The sequence below is a fragment of the Thunnus albacares genome, chromosome 20, assembly GCF_914725855.1.
Source record: "Thunnus albacares chromosome 20, fThuAlb1.1, whole genome shotgun sequence".
Lineage (NCBI taxonomy): Eukaryota > Metazoa > Chordata > Actinopteri > Scombriformes > Scombridae > Thunnus > Thunnus albacares.
In genome coordinates this window covers 14,632,367-14,656,506 of record NC_058125.1, presented here as the reverse complement: position 1 = coordinate 14,656,506, position 24,140 = coordinate 14,632,367, and the positions used below count along the sequence as shown (strand labels likewise).

Below are 24,140 nucleotides of genomic sequence, written 5' to 3'. Positions count from 1 at the left end.
AGAGAATTATAATAAGTATTAATGGGGAGACGTTTAAAATGCGTCTCGGCGCCTCCCTCTTATAATTACCCGGTGCGGAATGAGGAGAGGACACATTAGACTCCTCCGGTGCAGGTACATCACAGGTGGGCTTGGTGAGGAGGTGGGGTCGCTGCTCTCCTGTCCGAAGCAGAAAGCCATGTAGATCAGACCAGTGCGGAAACTAAGAGGTGTGTGTGTTTGTGTGGAGACGCTGAGAGGACTGCTTTCTGAAAGACATACTTCAAGGATAGTGAATATTAAAAAGCTCGGGGTAAGTAGAAACATTTTGTCGCTCATTGAGGAAAAATGGGAGTGTGTTTATTTCGCTCGTCCGGAGGCTGAGTGCGGAACCTGCGGTCTGAAAGGTTGAGGATAACTACTATCGATTTTCCTCGTGAATCCAAAGCAGCTTTTATTAAAACAGGTGGAAGTGTTTCAGTACAGTTTTGGAGATGCGTAAAGTAACAACGCAGTAGCACACGTCAGAGCTGTAAACACAGATTTCATACATTTCTATATAGAAGGAAATTATGTGATAAAAGTCATCTGATGTGATGCACTACAAGAAATAGTCACATTCCCACCATATGTGAATATAATTGTAACCTCAAGCTGCTCGATAATACAAGTCTATGAGAAAGCGAGCAGGTAACCAGACCAACAGCCACCTGTGGGCTTAAAAACTAAAATACATTTCTTGAATTCCTTGCGCCTACTTTGTACTTAAGTAGGCTGACACGCTTCAATTTGTTTACGTTCTTGAGTAAACCTCGACTACTGTTACGTGTCAGGGTCATAACCTCTGACCCCGTCTTAAGACCGCTTTGACCCATGACACATTTCAGAGTGACCAGATGTTGACAGACCAGCTTACTAGAAGGTAAGTTACAAAACGAACAGCTTTAATTGATTTTTCTCTGTGTTCTACTTGAATAATTGCAGATAGGAATCTCGTAAGCTATTAATTCACTTAGGGAACAGAGTGAAATCACATCCATTTCCCTTATTGCATTTAGTGGGATTGTTTCCTTGTTTGTGAAATTAAAAAGGGTAATTGCACAGAAGATTGAGCCTTTGCATGCTGTGTGTGGCTGCCAGCTTGATCTTGCACTGAATGCTTAAATGCAAGACACTTTGAATTATACATAGTTGTGGCTCTTAATGGGACACATGTCACATTGTTGGGGGGGAAAAAAGTTTCCACATTTGTTCTTCTGTTGTTTTAAACGTGGCCATTTCTGGTGACTCACTCTGAAATCATTTAAACTGTTAGGATGTTTCACACATCAACTACAGGTTAGGAGATCTCAGGATTTTGTATGAAGCCGGTCCAAAAACTAGCACTCCTTCCTAATTATAGACTACAGACTGGAGGCACTTTCCAACCTGCAAACCAATTCAAAACAGACGGCACATCCATGGTTTAGGTCTTTACTGTCTTTAGGAATGTCCCAATTAGCTGTTTAGTTTAATCCCTATATGAGAACTCATTCCCCGAAGTATCAGGTTAACTGTTCAATTCAGGTCAGAAATGTGAAAGAAATGGTCTTATCCTACTCTGCCAATATTCTCATCTCTGATTTTGACTTTCAGTGACACATTTTGAGTCCTGACAGCAACAAAGGCACATAGCAGCATCTTGATACAACTCTTTACAATCTGTAGAGATTTTTCAATTTAGCTGGAACCAAATTTGCAGTGCAGACAGAGCAGAAAGGTGTTCACTGACAGGCACAGAGTGAGGAAGACAGAAAGATGAAGGGTGGAGGGATCCAGAAGAATGCTTGTGAAGAGGCTGCCAATTTTGAGACAGGTGTGTGCAGTGCACGTGTGTGTGTATGTGTGTGTTTTATATGTAGGCATGCATGACTGCTTCCTAATACAAGCGTGTGTGTGCGCAGTGCATACATTCAAAGCTGCGCCCCTCCTGGTAGTAATAAAATCTCTTGTCCTCGAGGCGTACCAGCGAGAGCACACATACAGCATCAATAGCCCCCCGGTGATGTTTATCAGCCCGGGGCTTCTCAGACAGCCACCGCATGTCAGCTCCTCAGATCTGTATCGCAGACACACAGACTCCTCTTAAAGAGAGGCTCCGTCCTGCACACAATTCTATCTCTGTCTCAGAAACACACAGTTTTACCTATAGGAAGGGTTTCTCTAGCACGTCCGTCTCCTTTGCCCACCCCAACACACACACACACACACACGCTTCAGCCACAGACAGGATATTATGACCAAGCTTATCAGCAGCCAGAGTTAATCAAAGCTTATCTGCAGCCCCTCAACTTCTAATGTGTACCCAACAATGAACATACAGAAGAAGGCAGGTGGGATTTTTAAACACATGAAGCTTTAGTGTACACTCAATTTACAGTTTATTAGGTACACCTACAGTCTGTAGTCCATTGCAAGTCAATATAATATGTTTAGTTTTTGTTGGCACTGACAGAATGTTTCATTTTGAGGCCATAGTTATCAGACTGTAAGGTGCCTCTAAATGTGTTTGTCCACCTTTATTCACATACAGGAGGAGGATGGATTATTTGAAATATCTCAGTACAATCCAGTACTACACCATAACTAACCGCAGCCAAACTAAATCTGAACATTATGAATTTAACAGGAGGTTTTATTGCAGGGATATTGAGTTCCATTAGATTGTAGAGTTGTATCCAATAAACTCATATCAAATTCATCCTTAAATATAAGATAGAAATCCAATGTTCCAGCAGATTTTTTTTGCATCTTCCCAAAATGTTCATGGGTCACAATCTTAAGTACAGTGACTTTGAAAGGCAAGAAGGTCCTGATAGAGCATAATCAGTTGATTAATCAATTGACAAAAAACTAATGTGAATCTTTTTTCTTTTTTTTTTTTTGATAATCAAGTAATTGTTTCCATAATTTTCCAAGTAGCTGACTGCTTGAAAGTCTGAATTTTGAAGAGGGAGGTGTTTGTTAGCGGGCTATCTTTATGATCCATTCTGTTCTGCCCTTTCAATGATTCAAGCTTTTACCTGGCAACCCACTTCCCACACTGACGATCACACAGTAAACATAAGAGGCAACACACAGCCCTCATTGAAAAACGCATGGTCGGACACATCCCTGTTAACACTTTAAAACCACATGAAATCTTGATATTGCTTCAAGAACTGCAGTGAGAGCTGCTGTGATTGTTCTGATTCAGGCAAAATACAGAGTGTGTTAGCGGACGTTATCGGGCTGAGTTGCTGAGTTGGTTCCTTTTCGTATGCTGCCTCACAAACGCTGACCTGTTCAAACATGTAAACCACAGAGTTAACTCTTTATCAGTTGCTTCGTTTTCTATAAATGGACCTCTTATGGTACTGTTAAAACTGAGACACACATGTGTTTCATAGCAGGTGTTTTTGTTAAACTTGCTTGCAAATTTCATATTAAAAAAGTCTGGGGAATAGTGTAGTTGAAATGCAGATAGAGCACAAGATGGGCAGGTTTATTAAAGCAGCATCATGGTGTTCCTCCATGATGTCTGTCAGTTATCAAGCATCCCTTTATTCAGTTTTCTTTGAAAGGTCAGGACTCAACTTTTACAGTCAGCGGTGAAAACATAGTAAGGGTGCACTGAGGGTCCTCGAGGGAGGTCACATGACTTCCCTGGTAAAATAGTAAGGGTGGGCTGCAGCTGCACACGTCATGCTTGTCATTCTCAAGAGATAGAAATAACTTTAAAGATGTGACAGGTTATTTAGTGTTGAATACTCAACATGCTCATATTCTACTGTATTTCTCATCTCATTTAGCTTTTATACAATCTTTCCCACGTCTCCTCTGCTCTTTGGTGTATTTTCTTCCCTCTGCTTGCTCAGCGTGTGCCTTATGTTTATCATTCCAGGTGTCCCAACATGCACCCTGATATCATCCGCCTCTCCTTCCTCTTAACGCTGCTGCTTCTTCAAGGTCGGTTGATTGATTTTATTACTGTTTTGCATTCAGTTTCGGTTGAGGAGTGTCTCCTGTGCTTCTCTGGAATTTGGAGCCTTCAGATCAAAGAATGTTTTAAATACAGTTTTGGACTGTTTTACATCAACCTTTACCATTATAATTGTTTGGCTGCTCAAAGTCTCATACCGCAAATATACAAAATGAGCCGATATACAACCTTTACTCTCTTCACTCATCTTCTAAAGCTGCTAGATAGCATTTCCTGTTATGTGCTGACACCTTTTATACATCCATATTTAAACATTCAGCTTGTTTCCAGAATTACATAAAAGAACATTTCGACATTTTGGGGAATAGGCTTGTTTGCTTGTTTTTTTCAGAGTTCTTTCATGCGTGAGAGTGGTATTAATCTTCTCATGTAACTCTCAGCAAGAAAGCAAATCAGCGAATTTCCCAAAAACTGTATTAAAGTGTCCTGACAACATTCCTATGATATGAGAAAAAAGGAGAGGGACATTTAGAAAGTTGTATTAATTATACAGCTCACAACAGAAGATGGGGAGTGACTCTGCTATTTGGTGTAACATAAGGAAAATAATTCCATCCATGTAGAGCCCACACAGACATATCCAATATCAAGAAAAAAATCCTTTTAAATGGCCTGTTTCAGGGTTAGAATTTGATTAAATAAGTGCTGATAAATTAAAATCAAGCATACAGTATATTGGTGGGGATAGATTTCAGAGGTTAGAGTAGATAAAGCTTCAGAGCGTGTTGGCGTTTGGGAGGCGTGGTGGATAACGTGTGATGCTGATGCTTTTCGGGTCATCCTGAGATTCTTTACAAGATATTTTATTGCTGAAACCTGTCAAGTCCCCAGCGCTGAAGAATTCCCATTATCTTCTCTTCAAAGTGATTTCCTGTCTCTCATGCTTAAAATGCTGCTTATTTCCAGGCAAGTCAAATTTTGCATCGCTTTTATTGCGTATCGTCAGTTGTTCTCTTGGACCTGAGTGTTGGTATTTGCCCTGCGGGGAGAGACGGGGAGTCGTGGGGCAATATAATCTTTGAGTTGTTTTCAAAAATGACAGCTTTAGCACCATCTGAAGTATTTATTACTGGCCATTTTAAGACTTTGAACTTGAGCAAACCAGACTGTTTCACCCCCTCCCCCCTCCCCTTTTCTCTTGTGCTGACAACACAGATAACATGTTACAGTCTCTGACCCGCTAGATATCCGTGTAATCCAACCTGTCAAATTAAATTTCACAGATTCTTGTTTTTATCACAGATTTCAAGGGGATATTTCTTCCATTTCCCAGACTGTGGTGGGATTAATGCCAATTAGACATCAACCCCTCGGCCTGAGGATTCTTGCTCATTATCTCGGTCTGGATTTCCCTGCTATGTTTTTCATTCACAGACATTAAAGATACACTAGTCATTTAGCCTGAGGCACTTGACTGAACAGACAGACTTTTTGTTCAGAGCAGTGAGGCCCCGCTGACCATGAGAAAGCTGCTCGCCAAGACCCTAAACTTTCACTGTCAGGAGGGCTTTGGGCCTGGAATGACGTTGGTATTAGAGGCAGATGAAAGGGTCGGGACTGTTAGGGGGGTGGGAGATGAGGTCTCTCGGCTGCAGGTGTTATTTTTCTTTAATGAATAGTGTTCTATTGGTTTTTGCACTTAAATATTTCCCAACTTCATATCATTTGCTCCTTTCCACTTATTAATTGATGATAGAAGAGTCCATAATGAAACTCTTTCATCAATATTTAAAGAGAAATGCGAAGTCATCGGCTCCATTTTCCCTGAAATAATCATCCCTTGCACTCTTTGTACCCCGTTTACAGTTCACAGAAACGGTTTCTTCTGTATATTGTCATTATATTTCTTAAGATTGTTGTATTGTTATTTTTTGTTAGTACATTGAGAGACACTAAACTAGAGTCTTGTATGTGTAAACATACTCGGCCAATAAAGAGGATTCTGATTCATATAAAATGTCTTTTCATACAAAGTATATCAACATCAATGGTGTCCATCAAGAAGCCTGTCTGGACATTTTAGAGGAGAGGTAAATATGGGGAAGGAGCCCTCAGACTGGAAAAGCTGGTTGCCCAGAAACTATCCAGAGTAATTACCACTATTAATTATCAATTAACTCCACCAAAGAAGGTCTTCATCAGCCTCAATGCCAGAAGAGCAGGACCATGTTTGGTTCTCTTTCCTCGCTGTTTTACATGACTATAGCTTGTTTTTTTGTGCTTTTTTAGCGTATTATTTGTCCGCGCATATGAATATGATAACTTCTTTCAAAAGTTGTATTTTTTAAGTGAAATTTGGCATTCTGTTGCAGCTCCTTCACTCTTGCCAGCAGCAGTTGCCTCAACGATTGGACATAAACTGTGGAGTATTGTTAACTGTTAACTGTTAACTAAGATAGAGGACTCCAGTCATGAAGGGGAGAAACTTCAGAGGTGATTCGAGCCAGCTGATCCCCCTCTTCTAATCACACTCATTTCAATCTTAGTAAAATTATGTTTTTTGTTGATATTTGTTAACTCAGTAATCCCCCAAAAATTACTATTAAGAGTAGTACCTGTTTAGTAGGAGCTAATGTTTTTCATAATTTATCCTTAAATGTCAAAACTGTCATTTTCGTTTATTTTACCATGCCATTTTTTCTCATTCATTTTTTTTCTCTGCAAGCCTCACTGCACATCATCAGTGATAGAAAGATGAGGACACAGTCAATGTTAGTCCTGCTGCTATTGAACTTTTGTACATGGAACTTTTCTTTGATGTTTCCTGTCCTGTTTCTTTGCGGTTTTGCTCGTTTGACACTCGAAGGAGTCAGCACAAGACAAATCACCTATTTCAGCAAATTAGCAGGTGCTAAATCAACATGAGGCGGACAGCCCGAAGCATTAGAGCAAAGTTGACGAGAACAAACTCACAATTTCTCTCTGTATTCTTATTAAAGACACAGACTGTGCCTTGCAGAGAGCGGAGACACTGGATACATGCCTCTGTGACCCGGTGGGGTTACCAGGGACAACATGGCATGTTCACATGGTTTCTGAACAGGAAATCACATGTCCCTCCCCCCTTTCTGGACTGTACGTGTGCCTGAAAAGAGCGATGTCCTTTCAGTGAATGGAAATGAAAGAATGGTTTTTCTTCACTTGTCCATTCACATTAGCTTTGAATACTCAATTATCCATCACAGAAGGGGTCAAGTGGGAGTCAGTGAACTGTACTGGCTTCAGTGACTGCATCTCATCTCATTTTACTTTTCCAGTGATATGTTTGAATTACACTGAATAGAAAAGGTGTGTGTGTATCTGAATGTATCTTTTGTGGAGCTGGAACAGTTAGTCAGTTGAACGGAAATGAATCTGCAGCTATTTTGATGATCGAATAATTATTTAAGTAATTTTTTTTAAACAGCATTGATTCTCTTGTTTCAGCTTCTCCATTGTGAGAATTTTCTGCTTTTATCTTTCGTATGTCATTGAAAAGTGAATATCTTTGGGGTTTTGGACTGTTGATCGAGCAATGGGAAGATGTCGCATTGGGCTCTGGGAACAGACATTTTACACCATTTTCCACTATTTTTATATGCTAAATGATTAACTGTATAAATGGTCAAGAGATTAATTGATAATGAAAATAATTGTTTGTTGCAGAACATATCTTTGGTGACCCTAGACACACTGTACTGTAAATCACTAGCCATGCCACTGCTTAGTGTATAGTTATCTATGTGTTTATGGACAGATAGATACAGGCTCTTCAACTTGCTTTTGCATGATAGATGACATTTCTATCATTTTAATTTTTAAAAAAAAAGTATGAACTGTGTAATTTGTGCATTTTTTTTTACATGCATTCATGATAATGGTTGGCCCAAGTGTCCCCCCAAATAACGGAAGTTGTTGCCATGCATGTGCATAACATTGTGTAAACATGTATGGACATTTGACTGACCTCCATGTTGTTTCTCCCTCCTAGTTCAGCAGGGCACCTCAGTGCAGGAGATCCAAACCAGCCATGAGAACATAATGAAGATCAACTCAGCAGGGGAAAGTGAGTACATGATGAAAAAAACACGTTTATCACGGCAAAAATGTTTACCAAATGGTAAGCTGGTCTAGTGCACCACAATGAATAACATACAGTTCAGTTAGAGATGCTTCTGGCAAGAAATTTACTATTTATTGCCAATTCTCACACAGTTAGATTAAATACTTTAGTTGAAGTATCTGAGCAGCAATGAGGATTCTTGGTGAAATAATTCCTCTTTAATAAACACATACAAGAACAAATCACACAATCACAACTTCAGTGCTCTGCTTGAACTAATGTTATGCTCCACATTATACTGCAGCAAGGAGCTTCAAGACTGATATAGTACGCAGGGTATGATACAGTATAGACAGGTTTGTACAAACATTTTAAAGTGCTGTGCACTTAAGTAATAGGAAAAAGTTAATAAATTGAAGGAGGACAGCACTTACTGTAGGAATTAGTCTTAAAAGTGGTGGGTGGTCTTATCAGCCTGGTGTCTGTGTCACAAAGGAAAGTGTTTGCGGGTGACTCTCATGAGCATACAGAATGAGTGACAGACAGACGGACCGCACACTCTCGCTGTCTCTAATGTCTGTTTTCATGATCAGCTGCACATTGTAAAAGGAGAGCAGATTATTTATGCCTCAGGCGAGTGTAAACATGTATAAGAGAGAGAGGTTTTGCTCAGTAATGGTTTTGCGAGTGTGCTGCTGGGGAGGAAAATGGAGCTTTGGCAAGCTAAGTTGTTTTTCTCTTATTATGTCAAGGTATTATTTTCATTCACAATGGCACATTTGATCTCTAACAAGGATAGTCCCCTAATGCCCATATTCAACAAGAGAATCTGAGCTCTTTGCCAAAATGCATCAGATTAGACGTTGAATGAGTTTGAACCTACTTCTTTCTCTAGACATCCAGTATGTTTAGCTTTTTTATTCTGTGTGTGTGTGTTTCCATGGGAAGTGATGCAGTGCTCGGCAGCCATGGATATCCTCTTCCTCATGGATGGTTCTTACAGCGTGGGGAAGGGCAGTTTTGAGAGGTCCAAACACTACGCAATCAAACTCTGTCAAGCACTAGACATCGGACCTGAAAAGGTTTGGTTTGTCTTTGTTCTTTTCTCTCTCTCTCTCTCCTTCCCTCAGTCTGTCTCTCATGTCAATCAGTATTCACATAAACCCACCTTTGTTCCAGGTGCGAGTCGGCTTGATTCAGTTTGGCTCCACTCCTCGACTGGAGTTCGCTCTGGACTCATACACCACCAAACAAGAGCTGAAGAAGCACATGAAGAAGGTTTCTTACAGGTGTGTGTCTCCTTTCATCTCACTCTCAGACAAACAATAGTTTAGTGGACCTGGTTTTACCACTTCTGAATGAATATGTCTGAAAGAATCATCATAATCATGAATAAAAAGAATGTAAGATCATATAAAAGCACAAATGCAGCTCATAAAGTCATATTAAAGCAAACATTTAGCTCTTAATTTTTTAATACTAAAAAACAAGCTGGACTTGAACTGGGATGTGTTTGTTTTTCAGAAATAAAGTAACTGTAGTGTAAGCATGACATGAAACCACAAATGATATCGCTTAAGTCATCTTTGATAATGAAATTGATTTCATTCGGAAAGAAGCAGCTTTGTTTTTTGTTTGCATAGAGAGATAAGCAGATGATTGTAAGGTCATCTGCCGATCTCTCCATGAAAACAAAAAGTCATCTGTTACAGAGATGTCTTCCAAGGAACTTTGTCGAAACAAAATCAATGGGAAAATTGTTCATTTTTATATGTGCTGGTTTATATAAACAGGGTTCAACACAGAAAAAACTCACAAAAAAATCTTATATACATAAATATGCAAATAATCTTAACCATAATCAATCTTTCAGTGTGGTAACTTAATGAATTAACTAGAAAAGTAATACAACTGACATATGCTTATGTACATGGCTGACAAGTTACATGATCTGAATCTGGACTTCAGTTAAAACTTACGCTGAAAGCAACACACACACATACTTTTGTCTTTCTACACACTTTTGACATAATGCATTCCCTAGCACCTAACCCTAACCATTACAACTAAATCCCTAACCTAAACCTAACTATACCCTTAACCTGAAAACCAACCCTCAAACAGCCCTTTAAAGGAGCGAGGACAGGCCAAAATGTCCTCACAATGCAGAAAAGTCCTCACTATGATGGTGTCAAACTTACATGAGTCCTCACAAAGGCAGAAAGACAAGCACACACACACATTCAGAGGTTAAGTAAAGTGCTCCCTGGGAAGGAAAACAAATTAATTTCAGATTAGAGGCACACCACAGGTGGTCACTGGATATTGGATAAGCCGAGGAAGAAGAAGATAATTTGGCTGTGTGTGTGTGTGTGTGTTTGTGTGTGTGTGTGTGTGTGTGTGTGTTTGTGTGTGTGTGTGTGTGTTTGTGTGTGCGTGTGTGTGTGTGTGTGTGTGTGTGTGTGTGTGGTTCACAGTTTGAAAGCAACCTTTTGACTTGCCCTCTGATGTGAAATGGCTACTCATGTTTTGAACTTATTAGCTGTCACAATGCCTCGTGTTTATTCATGCATTACTGGTACTGCATTTTTGCATTCTTAACAATACTCTTTAGTACTCTACTTTGCAATTTGTAATTCTTTATATGACCAAACATATGAGCAAGTTATGTATGACAGATTTTTTGCCCGAGAACTATTTTATTGTCAAGGATTTAGTGTGTGAGCTTTTTAAAAAGACGGATACACAGACAAACCCAGTATTGTTACAGCAATGCTAAGTCTTAAATGGGATAAAAAAAAACAACAGCTGCAAAAGCTTATCATCTAATAATAATAATGATCATTTCTTACTTAAGACGATATTTTATGCAGTATTGTTGTTAAAGCCTACTGCACTTTAAACAAGTAATCCCCAGTGTCTAAGATCCAGCTTGTCCAAGATGTGAGCATAAAGAAGACAATCTGATTTAAATCTACATTTGCACACTGTGAACTTATGCTTTGTTTTGTTGACACAAGGGAGCAAAGATCGTTAAATCATGCCTAAAGGCCTTTGTGCTTTTTACTGTGTTGTGTTGTAGTTTCAGCGTTCCAAGCAGACATACTGTAGCATTGTTTTCACAGCTATAAAAAGGGCCTAAATGTGAAAGATGATATGATGGCGCCTAAACAAATCACGAGCTGCTCAGCTTTTGTTTCCGGCAGCTTTGTCTTCTAACAACTGTGAGACATGTGAATGTGTTTCTCAGTGGGAAGACTGACATTTATGCCTTTTTAAAAAAAGTATAATAGGCTTTAAATGTGTTTCATGAGCTCTGGGGTGATGAAAGTTAGCCAACACTCAGACAAGGAATTCAACCAAAGCTGAACTGTGGTTTACTTTGGCAGTAATATGCTGTAAATTATTGACTGTGCTGAACTGCACAAATTCTTTTTTATAATTGTAACTGTTTCATATTCAGTATTGTTTTAATAATAACTCACAAATCCTTTTAGTTCTCACCACTATTCCAAACTCTGAACTCGCAGGGGAGGCAGCACCCAGACAGGCCTGGCTCTGAAGTATGTGCTGAGGAAGGGTTTCCCAGGCAGCCGCAACTCCTCCACTGTGGCCCAGATCATCATCCTCTTATCAGATGGGAGGTCTCAGGGCAATGTGGTTCAGGCGGCAGCACAGCTCAAAGAGACAGGTGTTGTCTTGTTTGCTGTGGGCCTGCGCTTCCCCAGGTATGTTTGATGGGTGGAAAATAATAATCATTGCCAGGTATAATATATTACTTAATACATTCTTTTGTGCTGTGTTTACAGGAAAAGGAGACTGAGAGTAATCGAGGGGGGGGGGATTTTTTAATAGATTATAGATTACTGTTTTCTTCCTGTATCTGGTCTCTAGGTGGGAGGAGCTACATGCTCTGGCCAGTGAGCCGATGGAGAACCATGTTTTCTTCGCCGAGCATTTCTATGATGCTGTCAACGGCCTGTACACCACACTGACCACCTTCTCTGTCTGCAATGCCACACCTGCAGGTAGAATTGCATGTCATGACTTTTATAGTGCTACACAAGCTTATAAATCACTTGAGTCAATTTAGAAGCAATCAGCCGTAAACTTGAGAAATCTTACAACCTTTTGTGCGTGAGAATCTTTAACTTATCCTAACTTTTAAGCTTTAAGCCCTTCTTTTGTGTCGCTTGCTCTAACTCTTTCCCATTCTCTTCTCCCTCATATCATATCCCTCTATATCCCCTCTCTTTCTAACACCTGTCCCTCCCGGATCCTCCCGTCCTGTTCCCGTCCAGGGTGTCAGGTGGAGTCGTTTCCCTGTGAGAGAAAGACTCTGGAGACAGTGAAAGAGCTGCAGGGGAATTTCATGTGTTGGAAAGGCTCAAAGGGGTATTCCCCATACACATCTCTCTGTCCATACTACAGGCAAGTGCACATGGATGCAAAGCTATAAAACATTCTTGTTGTCTTTTTTCATCTGACGTCCCAAATACAATCTTTTTAAGACAGGTGGATTTTGAATTCTCTAAATTGAGTTTCTGTAGCACTCCTTGAACTTTGATTTCTGCTTAAATGATAAAGTGTATAAATATCACATACTGTATAAAGTATAAAAATGCCAGTTTTTCATTTATTAATTTTCCCTAACTTTATTTATTGAATTTCCAAATAGATAATACATAAAAAGAAGCATGTTGTTCTTAAATTCAGATTTTAAATAAAACAGGGCAGAGAAAAGAGAAAAGAAAGAAAAACAAAATTCACATATAAAAAAAAGGAATTTGCTCATCTATAAGAACTATGGTTAGTAGTTTAAATAAATTCATTTAATATACAGAATATGGCTTGGGAATCAATCTAGGAAGAGAAGCAAGTTTATGATAAAGGAGACTGGACTGGAAATAAAATCTGTGCATTGGAACTGAATCTGTAACATTTTTCTCTCATTGCTCAATGAGCCGCAAGACTGTGGTGGGACAGGGAAACTCCCATGTGATAATGTGCTGTGTCAGTGTGAGGGTGTTAATGAAAACAAGTTAGTGTGAACATGTCAGACCCCCCTGGGGGTAAATTAAAACGGCCTTTGACAAAACTGATTTCACAGTAGACTAAATTGCAACTTTACCGCAGTGAAATAGCTGAAAGGCAGTTGAGTATTTCTTATTTGTCAACACACTAAACTTGCAACTTCTCACAAAAGCTGACATTGAAATTAAGCATATAAGGAACATCACAAAAAAGCAGTAATGCTGTTTAAAATTTGTCTATATGATCATTTATAATGTCCATGTAAATAAAGAATCACATTCATGGCAGTTGAACAGATTGTAATCTAAGATATAAACTGCCTTAAATGTAATTTATCATATTTTGAGGTTTAATAACTGATAGGCAAGACTCATTGTTTGTACTTACATTATAGATGATGAAGATGGAAATTGAATTTACATTAGGAGAGACATTCATACTGTAATCTTCATTTGCGTGCATATTAAAAAATGAAGGTTTGTCTCTGTAAAGCATGTTCTATGATTCCCCTTCAAACTGACAAAACAAGTGAGTTTTCAGTCGGTCCAAATGTGTGTGTTGCAGATACAACAAGTCTTACAAGAGACACCAGACAGTCTGCCATCGAACCATCTGTCCAGGTAACATTGTTGTTCTTTCTCTTTGATTCTTTCTGTATTTGTGTATATGCCTGTGCAGATACATACTTCCTACATTTCTCTCCCTCTGTAGATCCGTGTGACTCTGAGCCCTGTCTGAATGGTGGAACATGTGTATCAGAGGGTCCGGAGGGCTACCACTGTGTGTGTCCGCCTGGCTATGGAGGAGACCCACACTGTGGTCTGTATACTTTCTGTATACTCACTGAGATATTAGACACTCCTCACTCCTCCTAACCCTAACCCTAATCCCCAAACCCAGACCTAACCCTACCCATGTTGAGATTATGTCTTATCCTAACTTTTCAATGCAGAGAACAAACTAACTCAACCCTCCATCCCTTCTCAGCTCCTGCGTTATCACTAGACTGTGCAGTGGACTTGCTCTTCCTGCTGGAGGGCTCAGCTACTCTGACCTTGGAAGGCTTCCTCCGCCTCAAGTCCTTCTTAAAACGCTTTCTGCAAACGGTGATTGGGTCTGACACGCCCAGCAAAGTCGGCCTGGCGGTGTTTGGGGGAGAGACTCGGGTCGAGGCTCAGGTCGGCAAGTTCAAAGGGGACCTGAGGGGTCTGCTCAAGGCTGTGGAGGCGCTTCAACCAATCGGCAGTGAGACCCTGACAGGCCAGGCGCTTCGCTACGTCACACGCCACGGCTTTGTGAGTGCACCGGTGTTTGCTGACGTCACGGACGATCTGCCCCGCGTGGTGGTGCTGCTCACTGCCACACCTTCTGCGGATGAAGTGGTCGAACCATCTAAATATGCACGGGACAGAGAGATCTTCCTCATAGGGGTGGGACCAGACTACTTAAAGGGACAACTGAATAACATCACAGGAAACCCCCAAAGGACTCTTACCTACACATCACCTGATAGGTTCAGTGCCAAGATCCCTGAACTCAAGGCCAAGATTTGCAGTGTAGATACCCAAGGTAGTATCTTAACATTCAGTGCATACGCAAAATATTCTGCACAGGATGTGGTATATTTTTCCTGTTTATAAGTTAATACTGAATGTAAACTTAATAGCAGATTTAGCAGAAAAACAATGTTTCTAGCTTCTACATCATGTTTTGTGTGTTTCAACCAATGCTTATTGTCTGTATTAAAAAAACAAACATAATTCTTTGTCTTTGTTGTTTTCCAGGTTGCCTGGGCCAAGCAGCAGACCTGGTGTTTGCCCTGGATGCCTCAGGTGGCGTTGGCAGCGACAACTTTGCCACCCTGCGTGACTTTGTGCGCAGCCTCACCGTCCAGTTTGATATCAACCGTGACGTGGCCCAAGTGGCACTTGTGGCCTACAGCCGGAGAGCCACGACCGTCTTCAATCTGGACACCCACGAGACGGGTTCTGCTGTCCTCAAGGCAGTCGCCGACGCCAACTACATGGGTGGAGTAGCTTCGACAGGTGCAGCCTTACTCCACATCCAGTCCAAAGTCCTCACGGTAGCCGGAGGTGCACGGCCCGGAGTCAACAAGGCCGTGGTGGTGGTGACGGATGGCTCAGGCGGGGACGATGCTGCTGTGCCAGCTCAAAAGATAAGAGACAATGGAGTGTCACTGTTTGTGATTGGTATCGGGGATATACAGAGAGAGAGACTGCTGCAGATCGCTGGTTCAGAGGAGCACATGATCTCGGTGCCATCTTACGAGGATCTCAAGTACTTTGAGGATGTGCTGGTGCAGATGGTGTGTGCAGGTGAGAGTGCAGGGAAGTACTTATCTGATCTTAAAAAGCCTTTCTAGGAAGCTTATGATTGATATGGATAGAAATAAGCAGCTAAGGAAAAAATAAAATCTTCATTTTTTATGATTTCTGTTATTTTGTATTTCCAGACAAAGACTTCTAGCAGCCGTTTATAAATTAGAAAACATATAAATAGATTCCCATGTACATGGCATGTACAAAATATGAATTTATGAGCTTTACATTTAGGTAATTAGCTGTTTTATGTCATTTTCTTTCTATCAGAGGTGAAAAAGCAGGTAAACCTGTGCAAGCCCAACCCTTGTATGAATGATGGGATCTGCATCCTATCAGGAGGGAGCTACCGCTGTCAGTGCCGAGGTTTTGAAGGACCACACTGTGAAACAAGTCAGTGGAACTAATGAGTTTTCTTTCCTCATAGCTTCATTTCTTCATTTGCCTTCCTTTTTTAAAAAATAATGTCACTATACTTTCTCCTTCCTCAAAAACCTACACTGACCTTCTGGACTCAGTCTTAAAACTGCAGTTGTCATTGTCAGTCACAGTGGCCAAAAAAAAGAAATCATTACAGCAACAAACATTGTTTGCATATGCTGAGTCATGATGTATTCTGTGGTTTATTTGTAGGAAGCAGCAGACCTTCATCCAGAGGAGATCTTCCAAGACCCGCTGGTCTCAGGAGGAGGAGCAGGCAGAAGAAGAGTCACCAGGAGCTTCTGCATCACTACAAACTGCACCGCAGGAGACATGTAGCCTGATGCACCACACACACATACTGCACATACACACAGACACAAATCTCCTATGGACACTTCAGAGCCAAGGACGTTTGCGGGTACACACTAGAGTAAAGGGAAAACCAATGTTACTGTTTCAATATTTAAACTTGCAATCGAACTTCAACAAGTGCCTTCAAACTGTATGTATTCCTACTGCTGTGTCCATTTGTGTCTTTACTTGTTGTATTGACCAGCCATCACTGTCAACATGGTTCTCTTGTCTATGCAAAGATGTAAACTTTTAAATGATACGATAATGTATATCTGTGTCATGACTGTATGTTATTTTGTCAATGTATAATCACAACCTTCTTCTCTCCTTCCAACCAAGACTAAAGCGACAATGTTGTGCCAAAAAATGTCATATACCAAGTGTTATATTTTCACATTTTGATTTAATAAGAAAGGTCATGCACATTTTTAGCTTTGTTATAATGGGTGTATGAATAGATCCACTGAATTGAGAGACAATTTATGCTTGTTTGTCCTCTGTAATGAACAAAAATATTTGATAAATATACTGTATATATTGATTTTTTTTTATGATTAGTTAGATAAGTGCTATATAACAATTTGAACTTTTTACTTTTTGTGCTTTTTTTCTACCCCGTACCTCACTAATATCACATTTTGGAAGAGATAAGTACTTATGGGGATATTTGTCAATAAGGCTTCTAGTGAAAAGTGGCTATATATTATGTTTGTTTGTTTTTCATAAAACCAATTTTTCACTAAAGCTTTACTGACAAATTGTTTATCATCGGATTATCCACAAATTTACCACACATGTACAACAGATAATAAGCTCTAAAAATGCAAATGGTAGATTTGTAACGGCCACTCAGTTCAGTAGGTAAAAGAAAACATTTTAAAAAAACACCTTAAACTAGTGATTGACTGTATTTACTCTAATTACCCTGTAAATTTTAATGCTGTCTTCAGTGTCCTTTGCAAGTTTGATTGGGTTCAAACTGCAAAGATCAGAAAAGCTAAATGAACATTAGGTTAAAGGCAAAAAGAGACAATTGTCAAGCCGGAGTTGTCAGTACATTTTTATTTGAATAAAAAGTGCATTTTTAGCTAGCAATACAAGCCAAAAGGCTGAATAATGGTGTAAATATATTTACATCTTGGCTACCAGCATATATGAACCAAGCTACAATCTAGAGTGTACAAAGTGGCCAATTAAGTAGAGGGGCGTCTTTCTTTCTTCAGTGGTATCAAACTTTAGGTTGTTTGCAGTGTTGAAACATCCTATTTGTGCATCATTATCAAGAATAGTTATTAGACTGGCCAAAATGCTACTGCGTCAATTTCCTTCCTTTAGCAAATGGAGAAAAATAGCTTGAAAAGTCATTGGAACTTTTAAAGATTTATAAAGATTATCCAGTGGTATTGGAGAAGACGGCTTGTGCCTCTCTCTGATGGGCTCTATATAGTCTTGGCAAGGAGGTGCAGAGGATGAAAGATCCGGGGAAGGGAGGATATTTATTTAATTGTCTGGGCTGTTAAACCGGCACTTCCTTGCTAAAGCAGGACAAGTTGTAGACAGCCGACCAGACTGAGAGAAATGGGTTGACCTTCAAGGTCACAGGAGGTCAGAGGACATTCATATTTTCTCTTAGGTGGTGGATTTCTTTTCCCACTCCTGCAAATACAAAAAAAGAGGTAAGTTAGGGTACTTTAGGCTACAACTTCCTGAAATATACATGTACCAGAATTCTTGATCCATGTTTTTAGACTTCAGAAAAAAATTATTCCACTGAAACCTTGTATAACAAATGTAAATCTATAGTCTCACTTTAGCTTTCTGCAGGACTTTGCCTTTCGTGGCCATGATGGAGGCAGGTCTGTTCTTTAGCGCGGAGGCAGAGTTGACAGGAGAGGCTGTGTCTGCACTGACGTTGCTGCTGGAGGGTTGGGATGATGATGATGATGATGATGATGATGGCGGTGGTGGTGATGATAATGAAGTCTGAGGAGTAGGCAGGGTCGCTGTTTTAGGCTGAGGGTAAAATGACAGAGAGGTATTGTAGTTAAGGAATGAAACAAACAGCACATCAGATCTGGCTTGGATGTCAAATATTTCATTTAAATCTGTTAATTCCTGCGTTCATCTTTACGACTAAGCCTGTGTGCATCAACTTCAAGCACCTTCGTGGCTGATTGAGCCAGCACACTAACCATGGGTGAGTCCTGGAGGCTGCTGTCCAGTGTGGTTCCCAGTGTGAAAGGCCCTGACTCCACCTTCTTCAGACTCTCCTTCACTTCTACCAACTGGAGCTCCACTTCTACCCTGCGACGCTCTGCTTCCCGACACGCCTCCTCCCTCTGCTTCAGCCGGGCTTCTAGTGAGGCCTGCTGCTTGGGATCTGAGGGAAACAGACAGCTGTCAGTCATACAGATCGCTGTCAACTTCATAATCGCATCGTGGCCACAGGAAGTGCAGGTCTACCTTGGCAGGCGCTGAGCTCCTCTTTGGTCTCCCTCCTCTCCTTTTTCAGGTTTGCCAGACTGCTCCTCACCTCCTCCCTTTCCTTCTCCAGACGGTCACGATCATCAGTGTAGCGGCGCATGTCGGCCTCTGTGCGGTTTTTGCCCAGTTTCCCCTCAACTGCGCCGGTACACCCTGGGAATTAAAGATTGAATTATTGAAACATTTTACACAAACCTACACAAATTGCTGAGAGTGCAAAGAGAAATAAAAAAAGATGCACTACTTAAGGAGGAGCAATTATTTCTATTCAAATACAAATCTACATTCCACTATAAATCTGTGCTCTCAGAGGGTGCAGCCTTTCACTAGAGGGAGCCATGTTATTGTAAGATTACAGAGAAAAGCGGTTAATCTGACTCAATGCATAGGACAACAGCAATGACTACATTTACCCACTAAAACTTCATTCTTTTGAGACCATTTTCTGATATTTCTGCTTCATCTTGAAAATGTACTTTCAATCTATCTTTAAAAATAATGTGTGTTCGTAACATTGTAAGTATATTGTAGTTTTAAACACTAATATACAGTATTTTCCTGTATTCCTCTCATGTAACACAGTACCCAGAAAACCTGCTGTATGTATTTTGTCCTCACCGATGGTAAATGCCTTGGGTCGCGGGGGTTGAGGACTGTGAGGGAGTCCAGCAGCAGTCTGAACCATCGGGCTTTTGGGGTTGAAGGTCCTCTTAGGGGTCTCCTGGCTTTGGGATGAGGGTTTGGGTACTTGAGTTTGGGTCTGTGGCGGAGTAGGAGTCAGGGGGCGCTCTTGTTCTGCTTTGCTGATAGCAGATGTTGAACTGGTGCCATTTAAAACAGGTGTTGGCTCTGGCTCAGAGGGGTTTGCTGAAGTGACCTGGCGTAAACACACAAAATACAGAGTATAAGTTTGAATGCAAGTACATAGTATTATTAGAGGCAATTATTCACTTGCTTTTTCACACAAAGATTAGGGATTAAATTTAGTATAATGTTACATCTGATTTAGTATATTGGATATGTTAAGAAGTGATCTTTTATACACCAAATATGACAAATAGACTTTAATATATCCCTATTTACCTACCTCTTTAACTTGACATGAGGGGTCCTTCTGTTCCTCTAAGGTAACCGGGGAATGTCTAGAAGTTTCTTTGGCAGGGATAACTTTTCCTCCACCAGATGTATGGAGGAAGGAGCGCACAGGGACAAGGTCCAAGTAAACTCTGCTGTCAATGTCCTCCTCTGTAACCACTGGCTCCTTGGTGCCCTGTGTACATATTTCATTATGTTGTTGAAGGTTGTTGTCCTCACTTTCTGGCAGGCCGCTCTCTTCAGCATCCTGTATGACATGGGAATAGGAAGAGAGAACTGAAAGTGAAACTCGATTACAAAACAATAGGACTGAGAGGTTGCAAGTTGGCTTTCCAAAAACATCACAGCAGTTGTTTTCCCTCCATTGTCCTCTGAGTTTAAAGGTATGCTATATTAATCAGCAAGAATGTCTTGTGTTGTGTTTGACTAAAATAGAAACCTACACTCACACTAATTAATTCAACAAAGAAAAGTAGAAAGCCACATTTCCTCAACAGATTCTTGGAGGTCAGTGTGATAAACATATTAGAAGATCAAGTGCATAAGGTTTTTCAGTTTCTTTTTCGATAAAAGGTACACCTCGATAACTTGATATTGCATTTTAATCGTGAACATACCTCTGGATCAGCTATAGATGCCACATCATCATACAGTTCATCAGAGTTGAGAGGGATGGAAGGTGGGGTATCTATGTAGGTGTTTGGCTCTGAATACCCCCTCTGCATCAAGCTGGAGAGAGACACAAACACACAGTGTTTAATTTAATACCTGTATGAACCTCCACAACAATGTCCCTTGAAGATGGCAGAATTGAGGGTCTTACTATAAGGAAGTCTTGGCTGCATTGACGATACTGGAGATCCTCTCAGCGTTGACATAATCGTACGTCAGCTCTTCGGGGTCGGTTTTACTCCCCGTTTGTGACAGCAAGAGGCCCAGCCAGTGGCCCATGTCTGCTGACGTCTTGGCCTGGGAGGGGATGGGAGACGGGGAGAAAAGGAAAGAGTCAAACAAAGTGCATTCAGTGCATACCATGCACTTGCAACATCACAAGCTTAAATCCAGCTCATGGCCATCCGTCACTTTGTATTAACAAAACGATTGCTACAGTATCATTTCCCAGCAGTATTTCAATATACAAAACCTTTAAAGATGTGAACTGTCTACCCCCCAGCTGAGCAGTGCCACTCAACTTAGATGTGTTGCAAGAAGCAGTGAGACACAGTACTGATTTGATTTAGTGATCTGCATGTCTATTAAAGCTATTTAGGTTAAATTTTGCTGTTTTGTGACCATTAAGAATGTGTTTTCAGTGTTGTCAGTTACAATAAGGCCTCCTGTGCAACAAGCAATACTGTAAATCAGCAATGCCGCACGAGTTGTTGTAACATTTTGAGACACATGTGATGGGACAGTTTAACAGGAGATACAACATGTTCACACCCTGTTATTGGAGATGCAAAAAGCTCATCTATAGCTATATAGAGTTGTTTTGTGAACTTTGGTAAATGAAATATGAAATGTGAAGGTGAAATTTAAAAAAAAAAAGAAACACAAGAAAAGAAACAAACCATAAACATTAGACTAAAGACTAAACATTAAATTCCATTGGCTATGGCCAAATATGCACTGCGGCAGGGTGGTACTGGAAGCCTTAAGAAAAAAAGGGCGTTGCATTAGTGCCTCAAAATCCCAGTACATCCCCACCCATCACACACACACACACACACTCATATGCACACTAAATGTTAAGACCACCCTTGTGTGCACACATAGGCTAACTGATGTCAGCAGAAAGAGGTTTCCACATGAGGACATGTTGGTGTTTGGCTCATATAAGTAGCACCAGTCTCTTTCAGAAGTGCTAACGTGTGGTTTTCACACAGAACTCTCATTGCTTGACTTGTTGTTCTTCCTCTGACCCACCGTCTTCTATAGAGTAAGTAAGGTCTCAGCTGAGCCACATTTGAACTGAGCAAAGGAAATGTGCAGCATGTACACAGACACCGTGGTCTATTTTAAAGATTCATGGTTACTTTATTGCCATTTCTCAGTACTTGCACACATTGACATGAAATTCTGTTTCTCCACCAAAAAGAGTGCACTTACAGAATAAATGATTTAAACAGACTTAACTACTAAAATATAACTATTCCTAAATATATACTTAGCAAGTATATTAAGAAAGTTTCAGAAACATAAGTAAAGGAATTATATAAATACACACAAGTACACAAAAGTATAAAAGGTAGTGCAATGAGTTTGAAGAATGGCACTTTTGGTGAACAGTCTAGCTTGTAACCAAACAACATCTCAAGACACCAACTTTGACACCTTTAACTAAATGACACACCTCACTTTGGTTGACGTGTCAAATCATTGTACACCAAACCATTTATTCCGCAGCAGTTGGAAAAACATTCGCACCACTAAACAACTTCTTGTCATTTTTATCCGGTTTTCACACACTCACAGCTCAGTGAAACAGTTGAATTCAGCTCTAACATTTAGTAGTTTGAAGTAGCAGAAAAGGTCTACCTACCTCTAGGGTCGCCAGCTGTGTCCCGTCCATGTCGATCCTGAAGGAGTACAGGTGCTCAGGGCTGGGGTCGGGCAAAACATTGCAGCCCCCTAGGGTCACAGCTGGCTGGCTCACTTTGTACTTGCCCTTGTCCTGGTAAAACCACAGCTGGCCATTCTTGATAAGACACCAGCAGGTTCGCCACTGGCTGTTCACCAGCACATTGAGGTAGCCTGACAGACGAGGAAAAGGTGTCTGGTTTCTTTCCTGCTAGCTGATTGTACATGAATGCTTTGAAGTTCCTTTGCCAATAACACCTCACCCATGGTTGTCTAGTTGTGTGTAATGACACAAATCTATTGATTCTTATAGTTTAAATCACATTAACATATTGTTGTGGTGCCGTCTTGGTGGCTGAAAATGCTCAAATATACCATTAAATTGTTCTCCACATCGTATAAAGTACTAAGAGTTTAAAATTGTGTTTTAAAATCAGAATGCAACATATGAGAAACACTCTCATGTTTAGTCTAGCAAATAACAAGAACGCACATATAACGTAGACTTTCACTAGACCTCACTTGCTTGTACAAATAAAATCCACCAAGAGCTACAGAGCAGGAAGAGGACTATGTCACAGGATAGTAACTGCAGCTGACATGCTTTGCGATTTTACAATTTGGCCTGACATATAGATCTGTGCTCACCTGAGGTGTCGACACATTTCTCTGAGCTCTCCAATGCGGAGGGTTTTTTCTTGCCAATGTTCATGAGGTTGCTAAACTTCAAACCTCCACTGCATTTTTTCTTCACTGTGGAGGAGATAAGAAAAGGAAAGAATTACTCAGACATGTCAACACCAAAGACTAAGAGGAAATTGACCGAGACACAAGCCTGTGTGAAAACTGAAAACTAAAAAGTTAAGGAATGACTCACCATCTTTGTTTTCAGGAGTTTCGGCGTGGCTGTCAGTGCTGCTCCCGCTTTCTGAAGCCACCGAGTATCTCTCACTCAGGTCCCCCTGCAAGGATGTTTAAATTTTAGTCATTTAGGTAGCTACTTAGGACACCAGTAGAAAAAAACAACACTACTTCTGGTTCTCAGGTCTCTTTCAGACATGTCTGATCACCTGGGATGAATCCTATAGATAAATGTTTGAAATAAGTGTACCTTAGTACAAATGAGCCTGGGAGAGTCAGAGCCAGAGTGCTGGTGGTCATAGTTTTCAGCTGGCTTAGGACTGATCTCCTGGATCACCTAAAAAGCAAGAAGAGACATAATTAATGTCATCATATTCATAAATTGAAAAATGAAATCACTATCAAAATTGCAGGATTTGTTTAAAAGCATATCTCTGTGATATTTGTCACCTTCAGCCATTGCTCGGTCTGCTCCTTGCTCTGTAGGCCCAGTACAATGGCCTCCCCTCCAGCTGGAACGATCTTCAGCTTGTGCTCCTTTCTCTTCAGTTGCTTCTCCTTGTAGACCACGCTGCAGCCCAGCAGGCTCACATCTAGCAGGGGCGTCTGCTCCTTGGAGCTCTTATAGCACTGAGAGAAGCAGAGATAACACTGACTTAAATTTGTGGTTGTACGGGCTGACAGTAGGCAACAGCGAAACTGTTTTATATGTATTTCAACTAAAAAGCGTGTTTGGTATATTTGTGGTATTGTAAAGCATCTTTAGAATGAATTCTGACAGTTAGCGAAAGGCAAATGTTTGTCACTCAAATGTCTGGTGTTTAGTTTGAGGTTAGCCGCTAAAAATGCTTCCATTCTAATATGTGTTATCATTATTATGTTTATTTCATAATATGTTTGTCTACATTTTTAAAAGTTTTTTTTAAAG

The 24,140-nt window shown here is 40.5% G+C and overlaps 2 protein-coding genes across 6 annotated transcripts in view; one reads left to right on the top strand and one right to left on the bottom strand.

Moving 5' to 3' along the window:
* The first annotated feature begins 68 nt into the window (after positions 1–68).
* On the top strand, positions 69–16,733 carry vwa2 (von Willebrand factor A domain containing 2). Of its 4 annotated transcripts, XM_044337917.1 has the most exons (15): positions 306–901; positions 1,687–1,834; positions 3,902–3,966; positions 7,971–8,045; positions 8,991–9,124; positions 9,222–9,331; positions 11,573–11,770; positions 11,937–12,070; positions 12,344–12,473; positions 13,641–13,696; positions 13,788–13,895; positions 14,064–14,645; positions 14,861–15,412; positions 15,686–15,808; positions 16,049–16,733. In XM_044337917.1, exons 3-15 carry the CDS (start codon positions 3,912–3,914, stop codon positions 16,177–16,179), a joined length of 2,388 nt encoding a protein of 795 aa, XP_044193852.1. In that variant the 5' UTR covers positions 306–901; positions 1,687–1,834; positions 3,902–3,911; the 3' UTR covers positions 16,180–16,733. The 4 variants fall into 4 exon arrangements, with proteins under 4 accessions (XP_044193851.1, XP_044193852.1, XP_044193850.1 ...); XM_044337916.1 differs by lacking the exons at positions 306–901; positions 1,687–1,834 and adding an exon at positions 69–292; XM_044337915.1 differs by lacking the exon at positions 1,687–1,834.
* A 505-nt stretch (positions 16,734–17,238) lies between these two features.
* afap1l2 (actin filament associated protein 1-like 2) overlaps positions 17,239–24,140 on the bottom strand; it is a 41,146-nt gene continuing 34,244 nt past the window's right edge. For both annotated transcript variants that reach the window (XM_044337913.1, XM_044337914.1), the window contains 13 exons: positions 23,663–23,842; positions 23,463–23,549; positions 23,229–23,313; positions 23,000–23,104; positions 22,314–22,525; positions 20,595–20,740; positions 20,389–20,500; positions 19,764–20,018; positions 19,295–19,553; positions 18,656–18,829; positions 18,385–18,572; positions 18,002–18,205; positions 17,239–17,848 (listed from right to left, as the gene is read on the bottom strand). In XM_044337913.1, the coding sequence (XP_044193848.1) occupies positions 17,822–17,848; positions 18,002–18,205; positions 18,385–18,572; positions 18,656–18,829; positions 19,295–19,553; positions 19,764–20,018; positions 20,389–20,500; positions 20,595–20,740; positions 22,314–22,525; positions 23,000–23,104; positions 23,229–23,313; positions 23,463–23,549; positions 23,663–23,842 (2,034 nt within the window). In that variant the 3' untranslated portion in view covers positions 17,239–17,821. The remainder of the gene's footprint in view (positions 17,849–18,001; positions 18,206–18,384; positions 18,573–18,655; positions 18,830–19,294; positions 19,554–19,763; positions 20,019–20,388; positions 20,501–20,594; positions 20,741–22,313; positions 22,526–22,999; positions 23,105–23,228; positions 23,314–23,462; positions 23,550–23,662; positions 23,843–24,140) is intronic.

Bases quoted from the DNA above. Each gene is read 5' to 3' on its own strand.
- vwa2 (XM_044337915.1), top strand. From the start codon at position 876: ATGTTGACAGACCAGCTTACTAGAAG. The intron at 12,474-13,640 runs GCAAGTGCACAT...TGTGTGTTGCAG, and splicing joins TCTCTCTGTCCATACTACAG to ATACAACAAGTCTTACAAGA. The intron at 13,697-13,787 runs GTAACATTGTTG...CTCCCTCTGTAG, and splicing joins CCATCGAACCATCTGTCCAG to ATCCGTGTGACTCTGAGCCC.